Below are 25,607 nucleotides of genomic sequence, written 5' to 3'. Positions count from 1 at the left end.
GCATACTTTTCCGTTTTTTTTTTTTTTTTTTTTTTTGCTCTGATGGAAACACCTAATTTGCATTTCTTTTGTTTTTTTGCGAACTTTGAAAAGATTCGCTTTACGTTTGGATGGAAACCTAGCTACTGACAACTCACAAAAAATTGATTTTGAAATTAACATCAACATCATTTAACTTTTAATGTCAAAAGTGTTTGTCAGATGTTTAAATATTGAATAAGCTGACAGAAAGCTGATAAAGATGTTTACGTGCATGAAAATCTACCAAAAATCATCTATATTTACTTACACATTTTCTTTTATTATTATATATGATGTGTATAACAACTTCCCAATCGATTCCCTGATTGAGTATCCTATGAGAAGTTCTTCACGTTACCTTGTGAAGCTTGTTGCATGACAAGTAATCAGTCCAAGGTTCTGAATACCCATTGAAGGTGCCAAGGGTCCATGAGGTAAACGAGTACCCGGTGTGTCTACAGCATTGTAAATTTTAACAGTCTCATGAGTGATTAGAAATACAGCAGTATCTCTACCACTCCCTAGTCTTATCCAGAACTGATGGGAGAGATTGATTCTGTACTCTCTGCGTTTGGCCGAAAAAAGACCCTCCTTCATCTCACCCACCATTCTGACACTACGCAGCTCCTACGCTGAAAACAACCAGATGTTTTGCACCATTTGTTCCATAGTAGCAGAGTAAGAGCATTAATTTCAACCCTGCAAAAAGCTTCTGAATCATGCTGTTTGGTCAACTGAGGCCGGACAATCCGGGACTAGTCTACAGTCCAACTCTGAGCACCATTAAAGGGCTCCACTGTGGTTTGTTTTAGTTGTTTTGGTCAGGCATCTTTAAACAGTTCCTAATACAGAGTGACATGGACCTAAAGCCTTTGAACACTGCTGTAGAACTAGATTTTAAGGCGCTTCACCTTTTAAATGATAAAAGTAGTGAGTTATCGCTTTGTTTGTCATGCACTTAAACCCTTGAGGGGGATTATTAAAGCGGAGAATGCGATGGAAACAGTATTGTTAAGAGTATTTTTAAAATCTTGTAAATCCTGGTAATTTATGTCACCCCTTTCCCAGGGAATGTCACCCCTCCCTTATGGTTTGCATTTGGGGCCGAGCAGCAATGGAAGGATGTGTGTACCTGTAATAGGGACTGTTTAACGCCCCCTCCCTCTCTTCATCTTTCTCCCCCAAATCCCTCTAGTCAGGATTTACTGTGGTGACCTCCCAACTCTCTAGTTCCCTTCCCGGGAGCCGAGCGCCTTCCCAGGCTCCTCAACCCAGTCGGAAGCTTGTAGCATTTAGGGGCTATGCCTCTTTTTTTTTTTTTTCCCATCCCAGGCACTGCGTTTAATCAGTCCAGGCCTGTGGTGATTTGGTTTTAATTCTAAGGGGTGGGCTGATTTTGACGGTGTGATTGAAGGCAGTGATAAATGGGAAGGCAGAGAGGGCCATACACCCGGTACGAACACCATTATGGGTATTACTTCATTTATTAAAGTGGAGCTGTGCTTGTTTGCATGTTTTGCACAAGGTTCAACACCAAAACTTGACCCACAAACATGCATTTCAGCATGTTCTAGACCTTAATATAGAATAGATGGTTCTCAAAGGTTGTGACAAGAGATTGCACTGACATGAACCTCAGTGAACAACCAACATTTCAGTTTCCTGTTGTTTCGATAAACAGTGCTCTTCTAACAACCTTTGTAGATACATATGAAGGCCACAGTTTTGTGCTTCTAATGCAAAGGTGTACCTCAAAAAACCTTCTGTTGGCCAGATTCTAAGGCAGCATCACAGGTATCCTATGTGAATAAAACAATGCTTCAGTGAAAGCTCAGTAAAAAAAAATAATACATCTAAAATGGCCGAATGTTAAATTTCATTAAAAACTGACTTTTGTTGATATAAAAATAGTTCAGTGTCATTTTAAATGAACTATTTTAACCAATATTGGTGTGCTTTTTCTTAAAGGTGCAATATGTAAGATTTTTGCAGTAAAATATCCAAAAACCACTAGGCCAGTGTTATATATTTTGTTCACTTGAATACTTACAATATCCCAAATGTTTCCAACTATTTGTAAATCGTGAGAAAATTGCAATTTTAACCAAGGCTCCGGAACGTGTGAGGAGTCGCCTGTCAATTGCGTCATACCCGCGTTACCCTCGGTTTCTGATTTTATTTTGTAAAAACCATGGAAACACCAAAGACGCTTTAATATTTACACGTTTTAATAGACAAGGGAACAACTGTTTGGTTACGTTTATAGACAGAAAACTAATTGTTGTGCTATAGCTCAACACGTTTAGTCTTATTGTTTGAATCTAATTTTCTTGATTTTTTTTTTTGCGAGTACCATGCTTTACCATGCCTCAGAGAAAAACACTATTTTGTGAAGTAGCTAACATAGCATAATCAGATGCAGCTTTATTTTTTAGTAACAGTAATACAGTATTTTCTCCATCATACAATACATTTTAAAATTAACTGCATGCCATTTATCAACACAAGCCATCCAGCATTTAATATGATATTCTAAAATCGATCTATCTTACTGCAGTGTGCAACAAGTGTCTCACAGCAGCCGCCGAGCGAACGCACGCAGTAACGTTATAACATCAATTTCAACACACTCAAATGTATCTAATATGATAAACAGAGCTGCGTTACCTCATACTCATGACCGGAAAAGCGGAAGCGGCGCCGGCGACTGTGGCATAATAAAAGTTCCGCTGCTCGCGGCGTGTGTTGCGCAATCTCTCCAGCGGCCTCGTTCAGCTCCCACAACACTCGGTCCTGCTCTGCTTCATACTACAGTAATGTTAATAATCGCATCCATGAACATGATTTCTTCCCGAGTCCTATCCTGATTGTTTCCACCGTCCGTTGAGATGAAGACCACATGTCCCAAGATTCCGCGTTCAAACTTGGCGTCATCAAGCTACACCTTTGTTTCGAATAGGCCTCTAGCGGACACAAATCTTACATATTGCACCTTTAATTGTCAAAATTTGAATTGTCAAAAAATATGGAGCTGTTAGCTTAGCAACATGCTAACGCCAAGCTCTACCTGCTTAAGTCATGGTGTAAGAAATAATGTTTCCAGATCCAAGCCTCTACTCACTTCAGTTGAGAATACTATTTTACCAGCCGCTTACGAGCACTAGTTATTCATATCGCATCCTGGACACACATATTTTAACAATTCACTAAAGATGAATCGCAGTTTGGCCATATGAGACTTCGGTATGGAGATAAAGGATGGATCGTGATTTTTCGGTATTGTATTTTGGTTTGGTGTCGCGCTCGTCTCTCATTAGCAAACGCACGTGCTCTGCTTCATACTACAGAAATCTCATCCATGAACATGATTTCTCCCTGAGTCTCGTCGAATTCTTTTCCCCTGGCTGTAGGTGAAGACGACATCTCCCATGATTCCGCACTCAAACTCGGCGTCATCAAGCTACACCTTTGTTTTGAATAGGCGACCTCTAGCGGTGAAAAAATTACATATTGTGCCTTTAACAAGCAGATTGAAATCAGTTGCAAATTTAGTCTCCTTCCTGTGCGCAATTTGTGTAGCGCGAGTTGCTACCTATGTAAAATGTTCCAAATTGGTCACTTAATGAGGTTCTATGTCCATTTCGATGCTGCCTAGGTAGGAAGTGGATAGTGAGGCGGCTCAGTAGTTTTTGGAACGGAGCTCAAGTGTGTCCTCCCATGGGGCAAATCTGAACCTGTGTGTGTTCAGCGTACATGCTCAGCAGAAGTGGATGAGGCATCCCTGTCTGTGTTTTATGGAGTGTAATTGTGCGCTGGGAGGCACTGCCCTCTATTTCTCCTCTTAATGGCTGTTTGTGTGTTGTTTTAGTGGCAGATTTACGTGTGGGACGGGCAGAGAGGGGCGGGTTGATTTACAGCTGGCTGTGGCTTTGGCCTCACTGGTTGCGTGTGTGTGCGCTCACTGTCACTGTGTGTGTTCCAGGTGATTGTGCAGTCTGGCCGCCAGCCCAGCGTGTTGCAAAAACTGTGTCAGCTGCCGTTCCAGTATTTCAGCCACCCGCGACTCATCAAAGTGCTCTTCCCCTCGCTCATCTGCGCCTGCTACAATAACCTGCAGAACAAGGTCATCCTGCAACAGGAAATGAGCTGTGTGCTGCTGGCCACCTTCATACAGGTAAATCACACCTTCAAAATCAAATCTTGGACCACCTGGGATTGAAACGCCAGTTTATTCGTAAACTTTTTTTTGCGATATTTAGATTTTTCACATAAATTTGCAACTTGGATGGACACAACTCCACTTAAGTTTTACTCAAGCAACCTTTACAAATATGTTCCTAATAGATTCATCAATATAATTCAGTATATGTTATAAAATTTAAAAAAACATTGAAGTGTATAATTTTTCTATTTCTAACTTTCTTGTATCCTAGCGATCATTTAACATATTTTATAAATCATAACACAGTAATTGAATTGAAATCAAACCAAATCATGACCAAATTTCAGATTTTATTCTATATTGCATAATTTAGTAAAACATTTACACTTTACATTGTGAACACATTCATTCGGCTTATATACAAAGTGACTTACAGTGCATTTAAGTTACATGTGTATTCCCTGGGAATCGAACCCATGACCTTTCTGTTGCTAGTGCCCCAACACCCCCCTAAAAGAAGCAGCTTCCTTCGCTCAGATGGATGGTTTCCTCTGTCTGTTTGAGTGGATTTACCTGCCACTTCTTGAGCCTCCTGTAAACACCCTCTCCCTTCATCTTCTTCCTGACAGCGCTCTCCACACTACACCGCCGCTGCCATTACTTACAGAGAGATTAGCTCTTACTCCAACATGGACAGGGAATCGTCATCTTATTCAAACAGTGGAAAGACTAACGATGTCCTGCACCTTGACATCAGTTGCTGAGAATGACAAAAGCTTTATCCACTTTATCCAAAACTTAATAAAATTAATTAATTTAAAATTAAACTTAATTTTATCTGAAGTTTGTCATTTCTGCGCCACTTGCATAGCAAAACTTAATGGCAAAAATAATACCTAAACAGGCTTCTCTGAACACTTCTGCCATCTTCCATTGGTCGAAAAAATATAGTCCTGCCCTCAAAATAACCCTATTGGTTCAGCCAATACACTGTTTCACTTTTCAGGGGAATCATTATACAAATGGTTTACTTTTAGTTGTATGTGAATTATGGAAGCTTGTTTCCACCGCGGAATAAATGCGATTTACTTTTTTTCTCACAATTGTCAGTTTGTCCCACAATTCTGACTTTCTCACAATTCTGACTTTTTTCACGTAATTGCGAGTTTATATCCCGCAATTCTGACTTTTCTCACCAAATTGTGAGTTTATATCCTGCAATTCTGACTTTTCTCACAATTCTGACTTATTTTCCACAATTCTGAGTTTTTCTTGCAATTGCGAGTTTATATCTCGCAATTCTGACTTTTCTCGCAATTTCGAGTTTATATCCCACAATTCTGGCTTTTTTCGCAATTCTGACTTTTTTCTCATAATTGCGAGTTTATATCTCACAATTCTGACTTTTTTTTTCTCCTAATTCGAACTTTTTTTTCTCGCAATTCTGACTTTTTTTCTCATAATTGCGAGTTTATATCTCGCAATTCTGTCTTTTCTCGCAATTTTGAGTTTATATTCCACAATTCTGGCTTTTTCCGCAATTCTGACTTTTTTTTTTCTCGCAGTTCTTTTTTTCTCACAATTCTGACTTTTTTCTCATAATTGTGAGTTTATATCTTGCAATTCTGACTTTTCTCGCAATTTCGAGTTTATATCCCACAATTCTGGCTTTTTTCGCAATTCTGACTTTTTTCCCTGCAATTCTGACTCTTTTCTCACAATTGCAAGTTTATATCCTGCAATTCTGACTTTTTTAGTGAATATTTATCTGGGATAAGAGAATTTCTTGCTCTACAAGCGTCACCAAACGGAATAAATAATGAAATCTGTTCATTTTGTGTAATCCAGGACTGTGCCACCAACGAGAACCAATCGGACAGCAAAGCTTCACAGCCAGGTGAGGACTATATTCACCAAATTTGAGGAAAAACAAGTCATTCATATAAAATTTCAATATATCTTTGCATTCATGACTGACAATATCCAGCTTTAGACATATATTGAAAATACGCTTAAATATACATTTTAAATGAGATGAATTGTCTAAATGTTTACAATTGTCAAATGGATCCAGAAATCCCCATATTCTGTTCTAAAGTGCATTAGTTAAAAATTAAGGGCTTTATTGCTCACAAAAGGATTCTTCTGTCTGGCATTGATTCAATGCTTTACTTCCTGTGTCAGTCCTAAACCTCTGATCTTTCCTCATCAGAGAAGGGCTGGGCTCCTCTGGACTACTGCGAGCTCTCCAACCGCTTCCCTAGAGACCAGTGGGACTCCGCACTTCAGTTCTTCCTCAAGAAGCAGGAGGAGTGAGCGAATGAGTGCAGTCTTTTACAGAAGCACATTACACACATTGACAATAAAAGGAAATGTATATTCCATAATGCAAAACTGTGTTGGAGGGGGTTTAGGGTACAAATGAAGACAGTAATCAGACCTTCATCGAAGCCGTCAATCAGTAGTGAGCCTTTCCTAGTGGTTATCCAGTAACTGTATATTAACATATATGTTAACGCACACTGAGGAAAATAAACTGACTTGTCACACATGTGTTATGAGCAATAGAATGTTTACAGGATTTTACCTTCAATACACTTTTGGACACATTGTGATTTTGTGTTTGACAAAAAAGAATCTCTTTCTAAACAGGCGGTTTTCGGATAGATTTGCTTAGTTTAATTGTTGAGTTTGACTGATATTGTATTGTTTTGTAAATAAAAAGATACTGGTGAATGAAGTAGAATAAACAGAAGCCCTCGTTTAATTTAGGGAGAATGACGAGTTACCTCATCCGTTGGTTTTCATGTTCCAATTTTTTTTTCAATGCAAAAAGAGGAAGATTTCTTCCTGTAGCTGACATGTTATGATTTTTAATTTTTGATGTTGTGTTTCTTTGCTTGTTCGCTTTTTTATACTGTAATTTATACACAATTTCAACACATTTTTTTTCCTTGTTAACCTGTTTTCTGTCATTTTCTCAGTGTATTGAAGCACCTAAATAGTTTAATTTAAGAAACGGATGAGTTTAATAAAATATTTAATACTGCACAATCAGAGTTATTCTTTCATTTGTAACCGAGAATGATATATTGTTTACCAGAATATGGCAGGGTCCAAAAGTCAAAGACCACTAATGAAATTGCAATGAAATTTTTATTATTATTTTAATACAAATGTTTTCATTTGTCAGTATAAGCATTTGTATAAAGAAACTGAACTGAAAATGTACATGAATTTCAGACTCTCTTAGTATTTGGGTTTGACTCCGTTTTGCCTTAATAACATGAAGTTTGTCAAACCTGATGATCATGTTCTCCGGCACGATTTGAGATGATCTAAAGAGCATTGTGAGCTTCAATGGAAGCAAGACCATCTGTACAAAGGAGTTCAGGTTTGTTCATATGATTAGAGACCTAGAAACAATGCAGCATCTAAAATATTTTTTATAAACTGACATCATAACATTTATTTGCTTAACATTTTTTAAATACTTTATTTCGAGGTTTAAACTACATTTTGAATCTCAGCCCCTCAATGTGATCTCAGACTTTTGGATCCCACTGTAAATTCTAAAATATTTACATGAAATATATTTACAATCACACCATTTTACACTACTCCCATGCACAATTGTGATGTTATGTATAAGTGTTGAATAGAACATTTCTCTAACAAAGTTTTAATTGGGGAACTGTCTATTCGCTGGGAAATGCAGTAGAGCTGGAACCTGAAATGTACGGGTTAAACGGCATTGTAAACGGGTTGTGGCCTCCTAACCAGGGTCCTCGCTGGCCCCTGGGGCACCACAAACAGCCCGCTTTCTTCCGTTCCATCCGTCTCTCTCACACACACTCAAACTATATACAGTGTTTCTGTCTTTTCTGTACCTGTGTGACTCACTGCAGCTCCGCGCGCTGCCTCTGAGTGAGTCACTCAATACACCGCTGTGTCAACATGCGCTAGAGCCTCTGGGTCAGACTTCAGTTCTACACCAAATCTGGAAGATCAAATAAGTTCACTTGGATTGCCTGAGTCTTCTTTTAAAACACTGCTTTTAGATTCAATCCTGTAAAATGGATGTATTTTATGTGAGATCTATTTGGTGGGCTTTGAAATTGAAGTGGGTGTATATGTGACAACTTGAGCTGTTTTTATAGACCATTCCGTTATTTGCCATTCCGAAACCATCAGATCTCTACGTTCTCCTGATTTTGGCTGACTGAACTCGAAAAGAGGAACGCTGTGACCCTTTCTGTCCTGTCAGTTAATAAATTATGTTCGTTTTTAGAAACTGAATTTGCTAAATCTGTTGTCCGAATGTCTCTTACATTCATTGATATGTTTCTCTTATTTTCTACATTTAATTAAGAAATGCGGCCGTGAAAGTGTGAAGAAGAAGCGGGTTTTTTATGATGTAAAAATACAGCATTTAGAGATAATTAACAACCGCACAAATTAAGAAATACTTATTAACAATGTCATTTTTTGATAAAATGGCGCTTTTTTCCGTGTGGGAATGTGTGTGAAATCAAAAGGTGATTCAGACAATTATTTTATTAGCATTACGGGTTTTTATTCATGATAAAGGGCTTCGAGGTTTTATTTAAAGAGCGTTTGTTTGTTTAAATGTTTGTTTCGTTAAACAGAATAAAATGAAAATTAGATTTGTGTTCAAGAAAAATGTCGAGTTATTTTGCTTATCCTACCTTAAACTTAATATTGTTAATCACTTAAATACCATTGTAACATTTAATTTTTTCCTATAGTTGACTTTCGTATGCCTTGCCAATTTTAGCTGTTTTTATTAAACACACAATTTATGTAAAAATATAAATGTATTTTTAGGCTATTGAATGTTCTTACAACAGGCAAAAACGGATGAAAAGCTCCGAACATCTTTTGCTTGTTGTCAGCATCCAACATACATATTTGGATTTCTTTGTATTTAAAGTTTTGAGCTGGTGAATTGTGGTAGTTTTCTAAATTAATTGTAAGAAATGAATTAAGCTTGAACGTATGAAATGACACATTTCCATAAAGGGACATGTATTAGTTGTTTAGTTTAGGAATCAAATGTGTTTTAGGTTGGTTTTTCGATAAATTAGCTAAATACTTTGACATTTCACATTAAAATGACAGGAGAGAGTTGTAATTAGTAAAGGCTTTAAAGATTTGTTTTATACAAACATGAACTTGGAATAAGTGTGCGTTTATTTAATTAGACCTAAGTAATTAAATTAGTCGCGGAATTTCAACCAAGATGCGGCTCTTGACCTCTGGCCATGACATCTGAATCGTTTCTCCTTAAAACAGCCATCATAAGCGCTGCATGTCGCCAAACCGTCGTCCTTCAGAGGAAGAGGTGTTTTATTTGAATCTAATTAAGCTTTCTTAATTTTATTTGATTTAATGGGCTGTAATCCGTATCATATTTGCACATGGTTTAGCAATTAAAAATCAACTAATTTTTTTTTTTTTTTTTTAGAATTCTATATTTTACCAGAAGACCACTGCTTTCTCAAATTACATGACGATATAGTTTGTGTTTCATTTTTAAGCTCTAATAAATGCAGTTAAATTTGCATTTTCTGAAGCAAAGTAGTCTACTTACAAGGCAAACGATAGTTTTAGGTGGGTATAAGCGGTTTAGGCTTTAGTTAGCCTATGTTTACATGAAATTTTTGTTCTTATTGTCTGTCGTATTTGCAGAACAGAATCAACACGTTCAAACAGAACGCTTTCTCGCATTGCATAGCCTGCGCCTCATAACACCTTAGTGCTGTAGAAAGGTGTCTAGAGATGGTAAATAGTTAAATAGATGTAAAAGATGAATGAAAAAATACCTGATCGCAATTCAGTAACTTACGTAAATATTATATTTGCGTATCTAATCGCTGTGAGATTTTGCTTTTAGATTTTAATAAGAGCATTGCAAAAACTCAGTGAAAGATTTTTAAACATTAATAGTTTCTTTCCTAAAGACCCTATAAAATCGCGTGACTATGGCAGTTTTTTGTGTGTGTTTACGTATTTCCTATTTAATCAGGAAGCTTGAGCCGGACATGTGGAAGGCCTTGTTTTGGCAAACCAAATCATGGCTGCGTCGGAATTCCCATATTTTCAGTGTATGTACTAAATTCGACGAAAAAGTATTTATCCACCACTATTAAAGAATGCTCTTAGGTAGGCTATGTATTGTGTGGTAGCCAATATTGATGAAAGTATATGGCAACTGACATACATCCGCCATGTTAGCAATGTCAAGTGGAATACGTAGGTGTTTAACACTGCAGGTGCTTTTTAGCCGCACATTTAACTTCCATTTAATTCTTTCTTAGTATCTACAACACTTACAGTTAAAAAGAGCGGGCAATGAATGTTGTCACTGTCAATAGCATACTGCTTTTTACGTTATATATAGGTATATATTATATATCTGAATGATTTGCTACTTGCTAGTCATTTGCCGGCACTGGGGGAGGGGCGTTGTCATTCTAAACAGCATTTGATTGGACAAAAATCAGGAGTGCAGGATGAGTCATCAACCAAGTGATTTTTTTTTTTTTTTTTTTTTTTTCAGGAAGAAAAAGACTATAATATCCACTAAAAGTAAGTTTGTCAACATTGTTTAGCAGAACACTGTTGGCTCAAAGCTTATGGACTGAAAGCCACAAAACACCTTTTTGTGATTTCCCAGGCTCTCAAAAGCGTAAAATGTATTATCATTTATTTAAAAAACAAAAAACAACTAGATTATAAATGCGTGAATTAATTGCAGAAAATGAAGAAAAATAAGCGTAGCAACAGAAATTACAACGCTGCCGTACAACTGCTTATCCTTCAGAGAGTTTAGTTCTGACAAACAGGTTTATCTTGCCACAATGGCCCGCAGTGATTTTGGTCTGATCTTCTGGTGTCCAGCGGCTATATCTCCTGACTCAGAATGAAAATAAACCCTGGACATGCAAGGGTGCGTTTGCCGAAAGGGAGTCCCGTTAAGAGAGAGGTGGCTTCGGGTTTGTTGTGCTTCCATTCAGTGGATCATTTGCAGGTGATGCCGAGCGCAGATAAGCGGCCGCCGATCCCTGTCCTCCGTCTAGACTCACAGCTTTACGAGCAACACGAGATTGATCACTACTACGGGAGGGGTTCAATTACTCATTCAGTATCCGGTCGGCACGATATTTAGATAGATGGAGAGATAGATGTATATTCATTCGAAGCCTCCGTAAAGGGCTGAATGTGACAGATCAGGGATCTGTAATCGTGTTATGGCGTCCATCTATCAATGGATCTTTATTCGTGATTAGCCAGCAGATAAGAGACTTTATTTGTATAATTATCACTTAAGAAAAACGGTCACCTTTTAACGATACAAAAACCCTATTTGCTGCTCAATAGTCTTTATAGGTTTCATAAAGAACCATGCTTTGAAAGAGCACCATACGAAGCTTAAAACCCAAAACAAATATTTTCTGCATAATGTGAATCATCAGTATTAGTTTAAAATATTCCACCTTAATCTCTATATGTAATAATTTCCAAAAAAAAAAAAAAAAAAAAAAAAAAATTATAAAGGTATTTCACATATTATTTAAAAATAATCTAAACAATAATGCACGTCTGTAGGCCTATTTAAAATAAAAATTTCCTTTCAGAATCAATTCAGATATCACGACACTGAAGTTATTCACAATTTAATTTTGTTCACGTTGCTCCTGTACTTTTTTAGATCCTTGGACAGTTATTTCCCGTACCTTTGTATTGAAAATGAAGTGTCTTTCATCTTGTTATAAAAAGATATGTAAAGGTAACATGATATGGTTGTCTTTTCATGCAGGCTTCCTCAGACATAAACAGCATTTAACGTCGTTTATTTGTAATTTCTCACTTTTTGGTATGGACGGTTGTCCTGACAATAAATAACAATAACTTACTTTTTAAATCGAGGAGTTTATACAATCTGTCATCCATTCGTTAAGATAAAATATTTTACAGCTCAGTTTTATACATCTTCGGAGAGATCATGCGCATTAAGACAAAAAAGTTGATTTTTGTCTCATATGGAAAATACCACTTGTTCATAAAGCTACACAATGATGGTCTTGAATAAACACTGTTAAGACTGTTGTTTTCGTAAGGTTGACAGTGGTCCATAATCAAAACCAAAATAACGTGTTCATATTCCATTGGACGTCCTGGATATACGGTCCAAATGCTTTAAAAACAGTTTTGTAACACGTCTGGAAACCCCAAAGTCGCTTGGACAGGCTCCTCCGTTTGGCAAACTGTTTAAATCCATCTCGGTTAATCCCTTTTCCGTTTGAGGCGGTGAGGTGATGGGTTTTCATGCAGGGCGGGTGAGGGCATGCTGGGGCAGGAGTCTCCGGTGGGCTCTCACGTCTCCACGGGACTGGGCACCATGCTGTTGGGGGTGTCGGGTAACTGCGATGACAGAGAGGTCACATCACTACCAGACGAGTTACCCAGCGAACCCGACTCGGAAAATGACACCTATAGAAGGGTGAGGGGGAGAGTTGGTAATCAGTATAGGCTAATGTTCGACAGCATGCTGAGACTATAGCCTAATATACAGCTCGGAATGGCCCAAATTTTGATTAAATGACAATACGATTTGCAGTTGACATTTACATTAGCCTACACAACTTTGTCATGACGTTAAATAACAGACAAAATAAAGACAATAACCAGTGTGCCAATCAACTTTTCAAAAGGAATTTCTGTAAGAAATTTCGCGCGATCTTGTGAGCGTCTTTTCGCGCCCTTTCAACACATAATCAACTGTCATCTATCGTTTTATTTATTTATTTTGTCCTTTTTTTGTCGTGCACATGCGATATGTAAATTTATAATAAAGTGATAATAATGACACTAGATTATGTTATGTCGATGTAACGCCCGATATAGGCTGTTTATGTCTATATTGTTGCTACGGAGTTCGGACAAACTTTAAGCCTAATCTAACTTCAGTAGACACTGAAACGTGTAAAAACCGTTAACGAAAAGGTTATACATTTAGGTCTAAATGTAGCCTAAAAGTTAAAAAAAAAACTTTTAAAAAAATGATTACGATACAGTGCTCATTTGAAACTAGTAGCTAGCCTACTGCAAAATATCAATTTGAAATAATTGCCACGCTCTAGGCCAATAACAATCGGTATCCATTTTTTTTCTTGAAAAATGTTTAAATTATATGATTGATCATATTTATTAAAGAAAAGGAGTCGGCATGGCATGGAGGAGCACATAGCCTAGTTGCTAGGCCTTGTAATAAATGTTCCGGGATGGCAGTCCTCACCAGCTGTTGGAAAGCGGGCTGGTCCAGGTCACTCTGTAAGGCAAATTCGCTTAAGGCTTTCCACGGAGGCTGATAGGTTTGAACTTCTACAGGATTTCCCTGGACTGTGGTGTCATGTCTAATCGGGCTGCCTGCCACCAGAGGCGTTCCCGTGAGACCTTGAAGATTCTGCAAAAAGTTGAGGAGAAACCTTAGCGACACAGCTATCATATTTCAATTTCAAAGAAGCTTAACACTTTGGGTGGGAATTTCTTGTGTTCAAAATCATTTAAAAAATCACATCAAAAGTTTATGCAGTGAACAAATCATTGAACCAACGCACAAGTGCAGATAGATAGATAGATAGATAGATAGATAGATAGATAGATAGATATTATGCTTGTAGGCCTATTACACATCGTTCACATAGGCTAAAAAAATAAAGGACAGAACGAGAACTAGCATGATACCAGAACTAGAACTAGCCATAGAATACCAGAGAAGAACCGGAAATAGACAAGCTACCATAAGATCCCGAAAAATGTAACTTCAAGAACTATTTAATCTCCGAAGAAGTCAGCTCAATTATAAGGGATATTTTCATTGAAGAAATGTTATTTGAAGAGTACAGAGTCAAAATAAGTTTAAACCTGCTTATTCGTTGATTCTCATTACTCGTTAGAATTTAGTAGGTTACAAAACTGATATTCCTACCGTTTTGTCGTTGTGTTGCTGTTGTTGTAGTTGTTTCATAAGCATGGACCTCTTCTTGTCTTTGCAGCGTTTGTTTTGGAACCACACTCGTATGACGCGTGGGCTCAGGCCGGTCATTTCCACGAGCTGTTCTTTCATTAGCGCGTCCGGTCGCGGGTTTGCATTATAACACGTCCGGAGAGTGTGAAGCTGCTTTTCGTTTAATACTGTCCGCACACGCGTGGTCTTCTCAGACTGCTTGTGAACGTGGTTCCGGTGAGGTGGCTGACGAACTGGCACAGGTTCTGCGAATAAAATGCGTGTAAATCACTTTTTTACTTGAGAGGTCATTTCATTATTTAGACACACTGCAGAAGAGCACGCTTACTTGAAGGTTAAATTGTGCATACACACATCGGTCTGTAGCCAAGTGCGTGTCAGTCAAAACACCTCTTAGGGCCTTCAATATGCTCTCAACTTTGCTGTATGTGCAAAATGTTGAAGGATCGACATAGGATATAAAAGTATAACATGCAATAAGTGCACCATCTTACAGAGCAATAAGAGGGTTAAGTAGTGACACATAATCGAACAGAACATTTATATGGTTTAATGCTGTTTAGGCGTTAAGTCAACTATGTCAAAGCATTTCAGTTCAGGCTAAACCGTTTATTTGAGTCAAATGAACTAAATGCGGTTTTAGTTCGAAATTAGACGTTAAAAATAAAAATTGACGCATATCTAATCAATAATGTATTTAAGAGGAAAACATTCTGATATCTGATAGACATATCTTACCAATCTAACAGCCAAGAAAATAATAGAACTCTTTATTAAAAGATCGCAATATTGCAATTTCTTTTTATTAAAAAATATAAAGAAAAACGCTGTTTCCAACCATTAAACGGTTTCAGATTAAATTCAGGTCATGTTAATTCAATCATGAATATTCTCAAACAATCTCAGGCAGCTACAAGTATATGCCATGAGGGATTTAACACGAAAACAAATATCTTCAAATTGGACTGAGCAACAGAACACAAGCCACTGGGTAGTCTGTTAACACAATTTCACAAGCTTATTAACTGTAACAGAGAACTAAAGTCAGGAATCTCATAGTGGCGCTTATAGTAGGCTATTACTTAACAACAACAACTAGCCTACAATAACTAAACTATTATTATATTAGGCATGTTATTCTTGTGACACTTTACATTTGTGTAGCCTAGCCTATATTGTAAATAGCCTACTGTTATTGTTGTTACTAGAACATCCTAATGAATTATAAATATAGACACAAATTATGTGTAGCTTAACTTGAACACTAGCATTGTTTTTATTATTATTACTTTTTATATTATTATTACTACTACCTGGGATGTGCAGGGGCCTGTTGGAGTGAATGTTTCCGGGACTGATGGGACTCCCGGCTGAAGCGCGCTCCATTAGCAGCCCGTGATCCGCCCGGCAGAGCAGCTCCTCATCCCGCAGAGAGAACTCATCTCCCGGGAGCAAATGTCTGCTGCACACCGAGCACCTGAAACACTCCATGTGATACACGTTATCCCGGGCCCTCATCACCAGGTCACTGCTGCAGAAACCGATGTTGCATTTGGCGCATTTAATCCCGAATAATCTGCAATTTTCAGAAGAAACATTTGCTTATTTTACTGTTCGTTTCCAACTTGATTTTACAAGGCCGAGAAATACGGATCGTGATTCGCAAACACAACTGTAACTCTTTTCTTAAAGCAAGTATAGGCCTATATATATAATTAATTAATTATAAATGAATAATAGTAGGCTATACAATACGCATTACATGCATTTATCCTTTCATGAATAATTGCAAGCAGTTACATTACGCATATATTCATAGAATCGGAGTAAACAGTCTAGTACAACACGGTGTTTTGACAATTGAATTATAGTCTTTACAAATATAAGATACCTATAAATATGTAATAGTGTATTATAACTGAGTTTTCGTATATTTACGAGAGCATAAGGTGTGTTACAAGACACAATGAACACAATGCTTCATCAAGAATATCCGTGATACTTTACAAGTGTTACCAGCGGAATTATATATCTTTGCAAAGCAAACTTCAAAACAATACTGAACAAACAGAAAACAAGCATGCATGGCAAGGCTAAACCAAACATGACTGCAATATATTAGCCTAACCAAACACTCAAATATTTGCATACTTGGAATTTAGCAGAATTACAGTTTCCTAAATATTTTTTGGTTTGTTTGTTTTACTATACTGTACTATAGCCTATCCTACTGTAATATATAGACTATACTTTTACCTCAGCAACAAAGGTTCTTTAAAAGCACTCTTAATCTTTTTAATTTACGCTATTTTCTTAAAGCAGAACAGCATGCAGAGTTTTCCCATATCTCTAGATCTGTTTGGGTCAAGAATCTGTGAAAAAGAGGGCCTCGACGAAATTCCAAAGCTGTGAAATCACAAATATAGAGTGACTCGTACCGTACGTAATCTCTCTTGCAATAAGTCTTGCCGTCCCGGACGAAGCAAGTGCACGTCTCATCCAGGTACTGACTGCATTCTGCGCACTTCAGACAGGCTGCGTGCCACTCCAGGTCCGGGGACACTCGCAGTATGTACTGATCATGGATCTGACTTCCACAGCCTACACACATGGCGATTCCAGACTTCTCTGGATATGGAAAGCAGGGATTAGTGTCCTCCGACTGCGCTTCTATAGGGTAGGACAGGCTATTTAGCCCCCCCAAACACCGTCGTCGGGTAAATATGAAAGATTATAGCTCGTGTTTCATACATCCTCTTTTGACATGCCACTAGACCACAAAATCCTGTTTTATTGCTTTATATTAGTTCGTGTTTTTGGTTGCACCAAAATATTGTGTGCAGATAAGTCATGCCTTTTTAAATTTAGGACACATTTTTTTGACATAGTAGACCTTTAATGATATTTTAGACATATAATGATATTATATTGTCTCGGTGTACAGTAAAACTAATTTTGCATAAACGTTATTCAAAGTTCTTGCGCAATGACGAACAAATTTTGTAAAACAAACACCCAGCACTTACTTTTGGAATGATCCCCCATATCACCCAAGAAAGAAGGATGGGGTAGAATATCCACCATACAGGAGGGTTAAGGCAGAAGGCTTACAGATGAGGAAATGGAATGGGAAACTGCCTCGTCCCGAGCTGACTAATAACTTCTGGCCGAAGAGCCTGTGGGAAGAGCAACACACAGACACTGGCTCTGACGTCACCGGGCCCTGACGTCACATGCAAACCTGGACCACGAGCCCCCGAATATCAGCAGCAGCAGCCCGGGAGGAGATCCGACCACGGGAAATATTTTGAATGCCGTGTACCGAGGAATTGAAGATTGAACTCACACTTGTTTCTCCAAACATAACTGTGAAACGCCACGCTGAGTAACGCACACGAAAAGTAGCAGGAAAAGGGAATATGTTTTAAGTTTTAAGTATTTCATGCAGGTGTTCAATGAGAAGTGGACCAACGCATGAACGTAGAGGCAACGAAATTATCTGCGGTTTAAACTGCATTTGATAAAGTAGCAACATAAAACAAAAGTAGGATATGGTTTTAAAAATAGGCCTATATGAATTTATTTTCAAAATATTCGGTAAAATTAGCACTTTCTCAAAACAAAGAAACATATAGGCTATATTCGTTTCGTTGCTTTTAAAAATTTCCGTAGGGCAAATCCATGTGAATTGAAGTCCGTGTGTTCTAGTGAGCCCCCTACTGGACATCAAAATATCTTCACATTGTCCATTGCCCTTTCATATTTGTAATAGCCTACAGTTCAGAATCATTTACGGTTTTGCCAGTCTAACAAAATGTATAATTTGGGAAGAAAACATTTGACTAAATATGAAATAAATGAAACAAAATTACCACATTTTTAGCAGTGCAGTGCATTAGGAAAAAACGGCTTATTAAAAATTTCGACAGTTTAGTTTGACTGCGAATGAAATCATATTCGATTCATCTATTTATGCGTGTGTTTCCATTAAAAAAATCCCATCATAAAATTGACCAACATGGACTTGCATTCTTCGGGTAGATATTTAATCTCTATAGGCTATTTAATCTGCTTCTAAGTGACTCACAGCACAAGTTTGCTTATAACAGTTATTTTCTGCTTGAACCATACGCATCTTGCATTAAACTCTGCATTTTTACTGTGGATAATTCAAAGTGTGAGTAAACTCAACCAAACATAAGGAAACTCCATTGTTTCAACTCAAAAATAGTCGTCAATGAATTACTTTTAAGTTTAGTTTTTGAAAACTTATAAACTTGAGTTCAAAATCCAAAACTTGACACGAAAATTGAAGTTTAGGAGAGTAAGTAAGTTCAAATAAAATAGGGCTACAGTGTTCGTGCTTCTCCAAGTGAAACTGAACTCGTTTTTTCTGTCCATACTTCTCCTCTAGCATGTTTATGTGAATTTAAAGTCCATATAGGCTACGTAGCCTATATTAAAATGCGACCATATAATGAATAATTTCGTTTATTTCACGCTGTAAATTATTCGGACAATCATGTTGAAAGTCGTGTTGTGAATCCTCTTGCCCTCACAGAGTGACCGCGTGTCGAACCTCACCTTTGACCTGTAACCCTGCAAAGACACACATTTCATTTAGACTACTAAGAAACCATGTTGGCTCCATGAGGGGGGAAAAAAGAGACATCTAGGAGATTTCATATAGCCTATGCAGCCTATGCAGTCTACAACGTTTTCCTTTTTAATTGGTTTTTAATTATAGATAGTTGACAACCATTTGTCGGCGATTTAAATTCAATACAAACGGAAGGAATGAATCAGATGGAAAAAATTGCGGGAAAAATGTAGGCTACAGAAAATAGTGGCCTAACTTTTTAATTTGAAAAAAAAAAAAAAAAACGTGCATATAGCCTACCTAACGAATTTATCGGCTAATTAATTTATAGGCTAATTCCTTTTTTAAACAGTCTATCTTGAACGTTTTTTCTTTCTTTCTTCAAAAAGTCATAAATAAATAATCACCCTTTCCCCTTTGTCTTGAACAGAACCCAAAGCATCAAATCCAAACATATCAAATCAATAAATTATGTAGGCTAAAATTAGGAAATAAAACAAACAAACAAAAACACCAACAGGGAACGTAAAAATACACTGTAAAAAGCTCATATTTATAGCAAAATTTTGCATTCTGCTTAATAGCCTACAGAAAATATGCTGTTGTTACATCTGTTTCCGAAGATTATACCACAAAATTATGAATAAAGTCATTTAAAAATCCAACCCTCGATTCAGTGGACCCTGATAGATTTACAGTCACCGTGTGAAAGCCAACTCTTGAACTAAAAGCTCCACAGATTATCAACGCAATGAAACACCGCCCCCTAATTACATTTCCAATCAGTCTCCGCCCACTTTGATATTAGACAGTTATTCCGATCCGACATATATAATAATTTTATTATTTTATTTATATTCATTTTTTTTTTTGACTACGCAAATATACTGAAGAATATCACCTCCAAGAAAACCACATTGAGCTGTTACAAAATTATTTATACATAAGAGGGGCGTGTCTCTTATGATCTCGCGAGAACTCAACTCAACCTCTATCCCCTGTTACTAAAGCAGTGACAGTGTGGCTGCTGACAGGTGTGCTGCTGTAATCATGCTCAAAGCAATAAACAAGACCCACCTCAGGCAGTTGGTAAGAAAAATCCGACGAAACGACATATTAACCAGTGCGCACTTTCTTTTAAAGTTGTTATTCTTTCTCACCGTCCTTTCTAGACAGAAACAGAGCTGAATAAATAGCTTAGCATGCTGGCTAACTCGCTTATTTAGTTCAGCAGAAGTTGTTCAATATGTTACTAAAATGCTATTCTTTTCTATATAAGCCTGTTTAATTGTGTTGTTTTTGATATAAGATGATTAAAACGCAATGTCAAGTGTTTGGTTATTTCGCTGACTAATTTTTTCATGGTTATACAGTATGCTAGCTAAGCGTTTACGTTAACTTTAATATATTCTCATAGTTGTGCTGTTTTTATAGCTTTAGACAGAAATATTGATGTTTGGATATATTTATGACACTTTTAAGGCATTGGTAACATTAATATTAGTTAATAAACAGAGCTAGCTAACTATTTGTCAAGGTTATTCATCATGTAAACAGTGCATTATGAAACCTCCTCACTGTCCTTAAGTAACTGATTGACCTACAGTGCATTTAAAATGTGACCTACATTGAATTTGATATGTTAATACATTGGGTCAGACCCTAAGAAGTATCAGATCCCTGTTATGTATCATATTTCTAATGACCTCTATGGGCTTCAGAACAATGTTTTGGCTGCGCTGCCCCAGTCTGCATTGAATGGCAACCTCGTATCAGTTATTTAGGTGAAAGGGCCTGGCAGTTATTTAAATCATACTGTATCAGATTTACCAAATAGTTTTTTTTTCTTCTTCCCAGTCTGGTCTGATTCAGAGGTTTCAGAGTACTCTGGTTGTTGCCGAGCACAATAATGACACGCTGACCCCCATCACCCTGAACGCCATCACTGCTGCTAATAAACTCGGCAGTGATGTGTCCTGTTTGGTTGCTGGAACGAACTGTGCAAAGGTATTATCTCTTCATGTCCATTGATTTATGTGTAGCGAGTTGAAAGCCTGATTTCAGGGCTCTGATTATGGGTTTTTGGACAGGTTGCAGAGCAGTTGTCCAAAGTTCAAGGGGTGAAGAAAGTTCTGATAGCTCAACATGAAGCCTACAAAGGGTTATTGCCAGGTAAACTCAAGTTTTTTTTCATAAATTTGGAAGTATATGGTGCAAGTAACTTTGGATAAGAGCATCTGACAGATTGAAGGAAGGAGGTATTTAAATGAAAAACTGTATTTAAATGAAAAATTCTGCCTTCTTTCACAGAGGAGCTGACACCCCTCATCTTGGCAACCCAGAAACAGTTCAGTTTCACACACATCTGTGCGGGAGCTTCTGCTTTCGGAAAGGTAAATCCAAAGCAGATGATGAGGAAGTGGGGCGGAAGGGGGACATTCAGTTGTCTATATCATTGAGCCATTCTGTATCTTTTAAACACTGTGGTAAAACAACACTGTTTTAATACTTTTTTTTTTTTATTTGATGACAAACTTTTGTCAGATCAAACAAAATTGACATATATTTTTACCTTTTTTTAAAAAAAAAAATTGATGAGAAAGCTTTATCAGAACAAACACAATTGACTTGAATTGACATTTTTGCCTTAATGTTTTCTTTTGATTTGATAACAAACTTTTATCACATTGTACAAATTTGATGTACTTTTTTTGTCTTGATGGGTTTTGTTTATTTGATGACGATCTTTGTACAAAATTTACATAGGGTTTTTATTATTAACTAAAACTGCCAAAAACATTTCTGGTAATTAAAATAAAGCTCAAATTAAAAAAAATAAATTAGTTGAAAAACGTAAACTAAATGAAAATGTAGCCTTGGCAATAAACTGAAATAACTTTAAGTTGAAGCACTACAATTATTAAAGGGGTCATGAATTGAGAAATCAAATTTTCCTTGATCTTTTGACATGTATAAGAGGTCATTGTACTGTAAAGCATCCTGTAAGTTTCATAACTTCCTCATTAGTCCAAAAACCCAAAGGTTGCGGGTTTGATTCTCAATACCAGCAGGAAATGACTGAGGTGCCCTTGAGTAAGACACCTAACCCCCAATCACTCCCCGGGCACCACAACAAAAATGGCTGCCCACTGCTCCGGGGATGTGTGTTCACTACTCTTAATGTGTGTGCACTAACTTGGATGGGTTAAATGCAGAGGACAAATTCCGAGTATGGGTTACCATACTTGGCCTTCACATCTCACTAAACAGCTTTTATTGAAACCAAGATCTGAAGTCGGAGTTTGCCATTATGACGTAATAGTGCGATGAAAGACTGCTAGAATCAGATCAACGCCTGCCTCTATCTCATTGCGTCTTTGGTCCCACCCACTCGCGCGTTAGTGAGATGAGAAGGAGAGATACAAGATCATTGGACTAAAAATAACATTACCTTCCAAAAGATTATAATGCTAGGAAAGTTCTTATGTATTTTCTAATATGTGAACGTCTCAGTAGAGCATTATTTGTTTGTTCGGTTCAGTTCACTGTGGATTCTTTGGTAAATCAGTCGCAATTTCGGCGCAGGTTTTGCAAACAGACTTTTACTGTAAGATATGAACCCTACAGTAATGCCACAACATCTAAGTAACTGTGTTAAAATCGAATTGATTTCTGATATGTAATGATTCATGTGCAGTCAGATGTTCGTCTCTAAATCATTTATCGATGTTTATGCGTCAGTAAATTAAGTCAGTGACTAAACTGTCAATTACGCATTGTTTCTCTTAGTAGCATGAAAATAATCTGTTATACAGAAAGCGATCGAAGAACGCTTCCTTTATAATCGCTGGAGCTGTCAATCACACAGTGCGAGTTTATCAGTGACAGAGTTCTGGACTCTCCCCAAAACTACCGTTATAATCAATGACGCTGTCTACACTGCACAAATGAATCTCTTATTTACTTTGTGTTTTTAGTTATGATGGAAAGCAGAAATCGAGTTGCAGTGACAAGATCATTGCATTCATGCGCTCAACAGACATGTCTGTCATCGGCTACAATGCTCATTGCTAGTTAATCTCAAAAGCTGTAATAGTAAAAAAGTAGTAAAAGTTTTCAAGAGAGTTCCACATGTAATGTTTATTTCATATGCAAAATGTTAGACAATCACAGCAGTGGGCGTTTACATTGAAGTCTCACAGCAGACACGCCCCTTAAAGGATGCAGTGTGTAAATTTTAGCAGCATCTAGCGGTGAGGTTGCGAATTGCAACTAACGGCTCAGTTCACGGCTTACCCCTCCCTTTCGAAGCACATAGAGAAGCTACGGTGGCCGACACAAAGATGTCGTCGTCTGAGACAGCAGAGAGTAGCCAGTCAAGCAACAAGGTTTCTTCTTACTTCTAACAAGGAAAAGTCTCTGCTTCTAATAAACCAGACGACGACTACTACTACTACTACTACTACTAATACTGCGTATTCAACGTAGTGATGATGCAAGCTGCCTCTAAAAACACCAACGAACATAGTGATGAAATGCGCTCTGTAGAGCAGTTTGTCCATTTAGGGCTGCTGTAGAAACATGCCGGCGCAAAATGGCAGCTCAACATGTAAGGGGACCTGCGGTGAATGTAGATAGAAATGACTCATTCTAAGGTAATAAAAACATAACGGTTCATTATGTAAGGTCTTTATACACCACTGAAAACATAGTTATTTATATTATATTGCATTTCTGTCAATAGATCCTCTTAAATTTTACACATTGCACCTTTAAAATAGAGCGTTCAAATCAGATGGCTAAAATCAGGGTACAAAATGGCCTTTTATTTCTACATTGACAATTTTTGATGTAAAAATCATACTAACATTCAAAAAACATAAAATAATGGGGGGAAAAATGCAGTTCATGACCCCTTTAACTGGAAATAAATAAAACTAAAACTGAAATAAAAATTGTAGCAAAAAATAAATAAAACTAATGAAACGACAAAAGCACATAACGAAATGACTAAAAATTAAACTATACTTAACATAACTAAAATATATAAAGACAAGGCTAATTCAAAATATTAATAAAACTAAAATAACACTGATTGTACAAATTTTACATACTTTTTTAACTTGATAGTGTTTTTTTATTTGATGAACTTTTGCGCTTGAACAAATTTGCCTATTTGATGATAAACTTGTACATTTTTCAGAATGTACAGCATTTCTGTACATTTTTGCCTTGTTTTTTCATTTTTTTTAATAATTGCTGACAAACACTTTTTTATGATAATGCAAAATTTACATTGAATTATCCTTTTTTATTTTCCCATGTGATCGCATCAGTGATTAGTGTTGCTATGTTTTACTTAATGCAGGATTTTGTAGTTACTCTCATTCTGAAGTTATTTGATTATTTCTCAAAGCGAAAAGCACAAATGGGAAATGGATTAGAAACTCTCATACTGCCGAGCCCCTATCAGGCTTCTTACTTTTGGAATTGTGGGAGAAGTCCGTCCTCAATAAGTGCGGCTCTATTATATGCATGGTTATTTGTCATTCCACAGCCAAACTGTCAGGCAGCAGATCTAATGGTATTTAAATTGAATTGTAATACATTAAACAGTATCTTATGTAGCCTAACCCCAGACCAAAGAGATGTATTAGTCTCAATTTCCTCACTGGCTAAACGTATTTTATTTGATGGATTCTTAAGTGCTGGATTTGGTTTCATTATGTCACTATATAAAACACTTGAATTACCACTATACAATATTTTTCACCTCTAGACATAACTTAGAGCTCTTTTTCAGACTCAACGATATTTATTCTGTCTGCGATGCAGGATGGCCAAAGTTTTCAGACATACGGTGAAACTGGGTTTTGATCAATGCTTGCCGAAATAATGCTATTTCCAAACAAATCAAATCTGACCACATCTGCAGATAAGGATGTGAATGTTTTAATTGCTTGAACTTATTCAAGAGCTTCAAATACATCCGATTGTCTTTGTGTATGTCTTTATTTGTAGAATCTCCTTCCAAGAGTGGCCGCCAAGTTGGATGTGGCTCCCATTTCAGATATCATTGAGATCAAATCTCCAGACACCTTTGTGAGGACCATTTATGCCGGTAAACACACAAACGAATGAAATGCATGTTTGCTTTCAAATAACCTTCCTAGTATGCTCCATATCCTTCTCTGAGTTCGTGATTTAGGAGTCTGGCCATTAGTTGGCTGCGTGAACGGAGACTCAAAGTGACTCGCACTGGCTTGAAACAAATCGTATATTTTCATATTTTTAAATCTAAGGGGGACCCTGGAGCCTTTTTGTCCCACTTTGCATGTATTATTTTTCTGTTCACCGTTTCTCATCCATAAAATCTACTGCCATAAATACTTCCTAATTACTCTGGCCACTTTATCTTTGGCAAGCATAGAGCACTTGATATTTATGAAACTTTATTGTATTTTATTTTAAGTCACATTAATGTTTTTCATGCAAAATATTAAATGAAAAGTGGTGTTTTGCCACTTGTGATGATCATTTATGTCCAAGGTTTTCAACTGGGGATCCGTGAAGGTTCTCTAGGGACATTTTCTTGAATCATCCTAAAAGGATTTGAATTAACATTTGATGATGATCTGTTTTCATTATATAAAATGATTAATGCGTTAATATTGTGATATTTTACGCACAATATTGTCTGGTTTTGCTCAATTTTGCCAATGAAAATATTACCTATAAAGCCAGAGCAGAACTGTTGTACATCTCAGAGC

General features: G+C 37.0%; 3 protein-coding genes across 8 annotated transcripts in view; 2 read left to right on the top strand and 1 right to left on the bottom strand.

Annotated features, from left to right (window-relative positions):
- scaper (S-phase cyclin A-associated protein in the ER) overlaps positions 1-6,923 on the top strand; it is a 133,301-nt gene extending 126,378 nt beyond the window's left edge. For all 4 annotated transcript variants that reach the window (XM_051884816.1, XM_051884814.1, XM_051884817.1 and 1 more), the window contains 3 exons: positions 4,004-4,195; positions 6,032-6,080; positions 6,396-6,923. In XM_051884816.1, coding sequence (XP_051740776.1) covers positions 4,004-4,195; positions 6,032-6,080; positions 6,396-6,499 — 345 coding nt within the window. In that variant the 3' untranslated portion in view covers positions 6,500-6,923. The remainder of the gene's footprint in view (positions 1-4,003; positions 4,196-6,031; positions 6,081-6,395) is intronic.
- Positions 6,924-12,043: 5,120 nt separating this feature from the next.
- Positions 12,044-17,450, bottom strand: isl2a (ISL LIM homeobox 2a). Of its 3 annotated transcripts, none has more exons than XM_051884832.1 (6): positions 17,264-17,450; positions 16,676-16,865; positions 15,548-15,813; positions 14,199-14,482; positions 13,506-13,673; positions 12,044-12,700 (listed from the first exon to the last, which is right to left on the bottom strand). In XM_051884832.1, the coding sequence occupies exons 1-6, from the start codon at positions 17,319-17,321 to the stop codon at positions 12,584-12,586; spliced, it is 1,083 nt and encodes a 360-aa protein (XP_051740792.1). In that variant the 5' UTR covers positions 17,322-17,450; the 3' UTR covers positions 12,044-12,583. The 3 variants fall into 3 exon arrangements, with proteins under 3 accessions (XP_051740792.1, XP_051740793.1, XP_051740794.1); XM_051884833.1 differs by having other exon boundaries at positions 15,551-15,813; positions 17,264-17,443; XM_051884834.1 differs by lacking the exon at positions 16,676-16,865 and having other exon boundaries at positions 15,551-15,813; positions 17,264-17,427.
- Positions 17,451-19,763: 2,313 nt separating this feature from the next.
- The window catches only part of etfa (electron transfer flavoprotein subunit alpha), a 20,348-nt gene continuing 14,504 nt past the window's right edge, over positions 19,764-25,607 (top strand). The window contains exons 1-5 of the mRNA XM_051883986.1: positions 19,764-19,926; positions 20,695-20,844; positions 20,928-21,009; positions 21,148-21,230; positions 24,859-24,958. Coding sequence (XP_051739946.1) covers positions 19,888-19,926; positions 20,695-20,844; positions 20,928-21,009; positions 21,148-21,230; positions 24,859-24,958 — 454 coding nt within the window. The 5' untranslated portion in view covers positions 19,764-19,887. The remainder of the gene's footprint in view (positions 19,927-20,694; positions 20,845-20,927; positions 21,010-21,147; positions 21,231-24,858; positions 24,959-25,607) is intronic.

The sequence above is a fragment of the Ctenopharyngodon idella genome, chromosome 24 (genome assembly GCF_019924925.1).
Source record: "Ctenopharyngodon idella isolate HZGC_01 chromosome 24, HZGC01, whole genome shotgun sequence".
NCBI lineage: Eukaryota > Metazoa > Chordata > Actinopteri > Cypriniformes > Xenocyprididae > Ctenopharyngodon > Ctenopharyngodon idella.
Note: the sequence above shows the minus strand (reverse complement) of the source record. Positions and strands in the feature narration are given on the sequence as shown.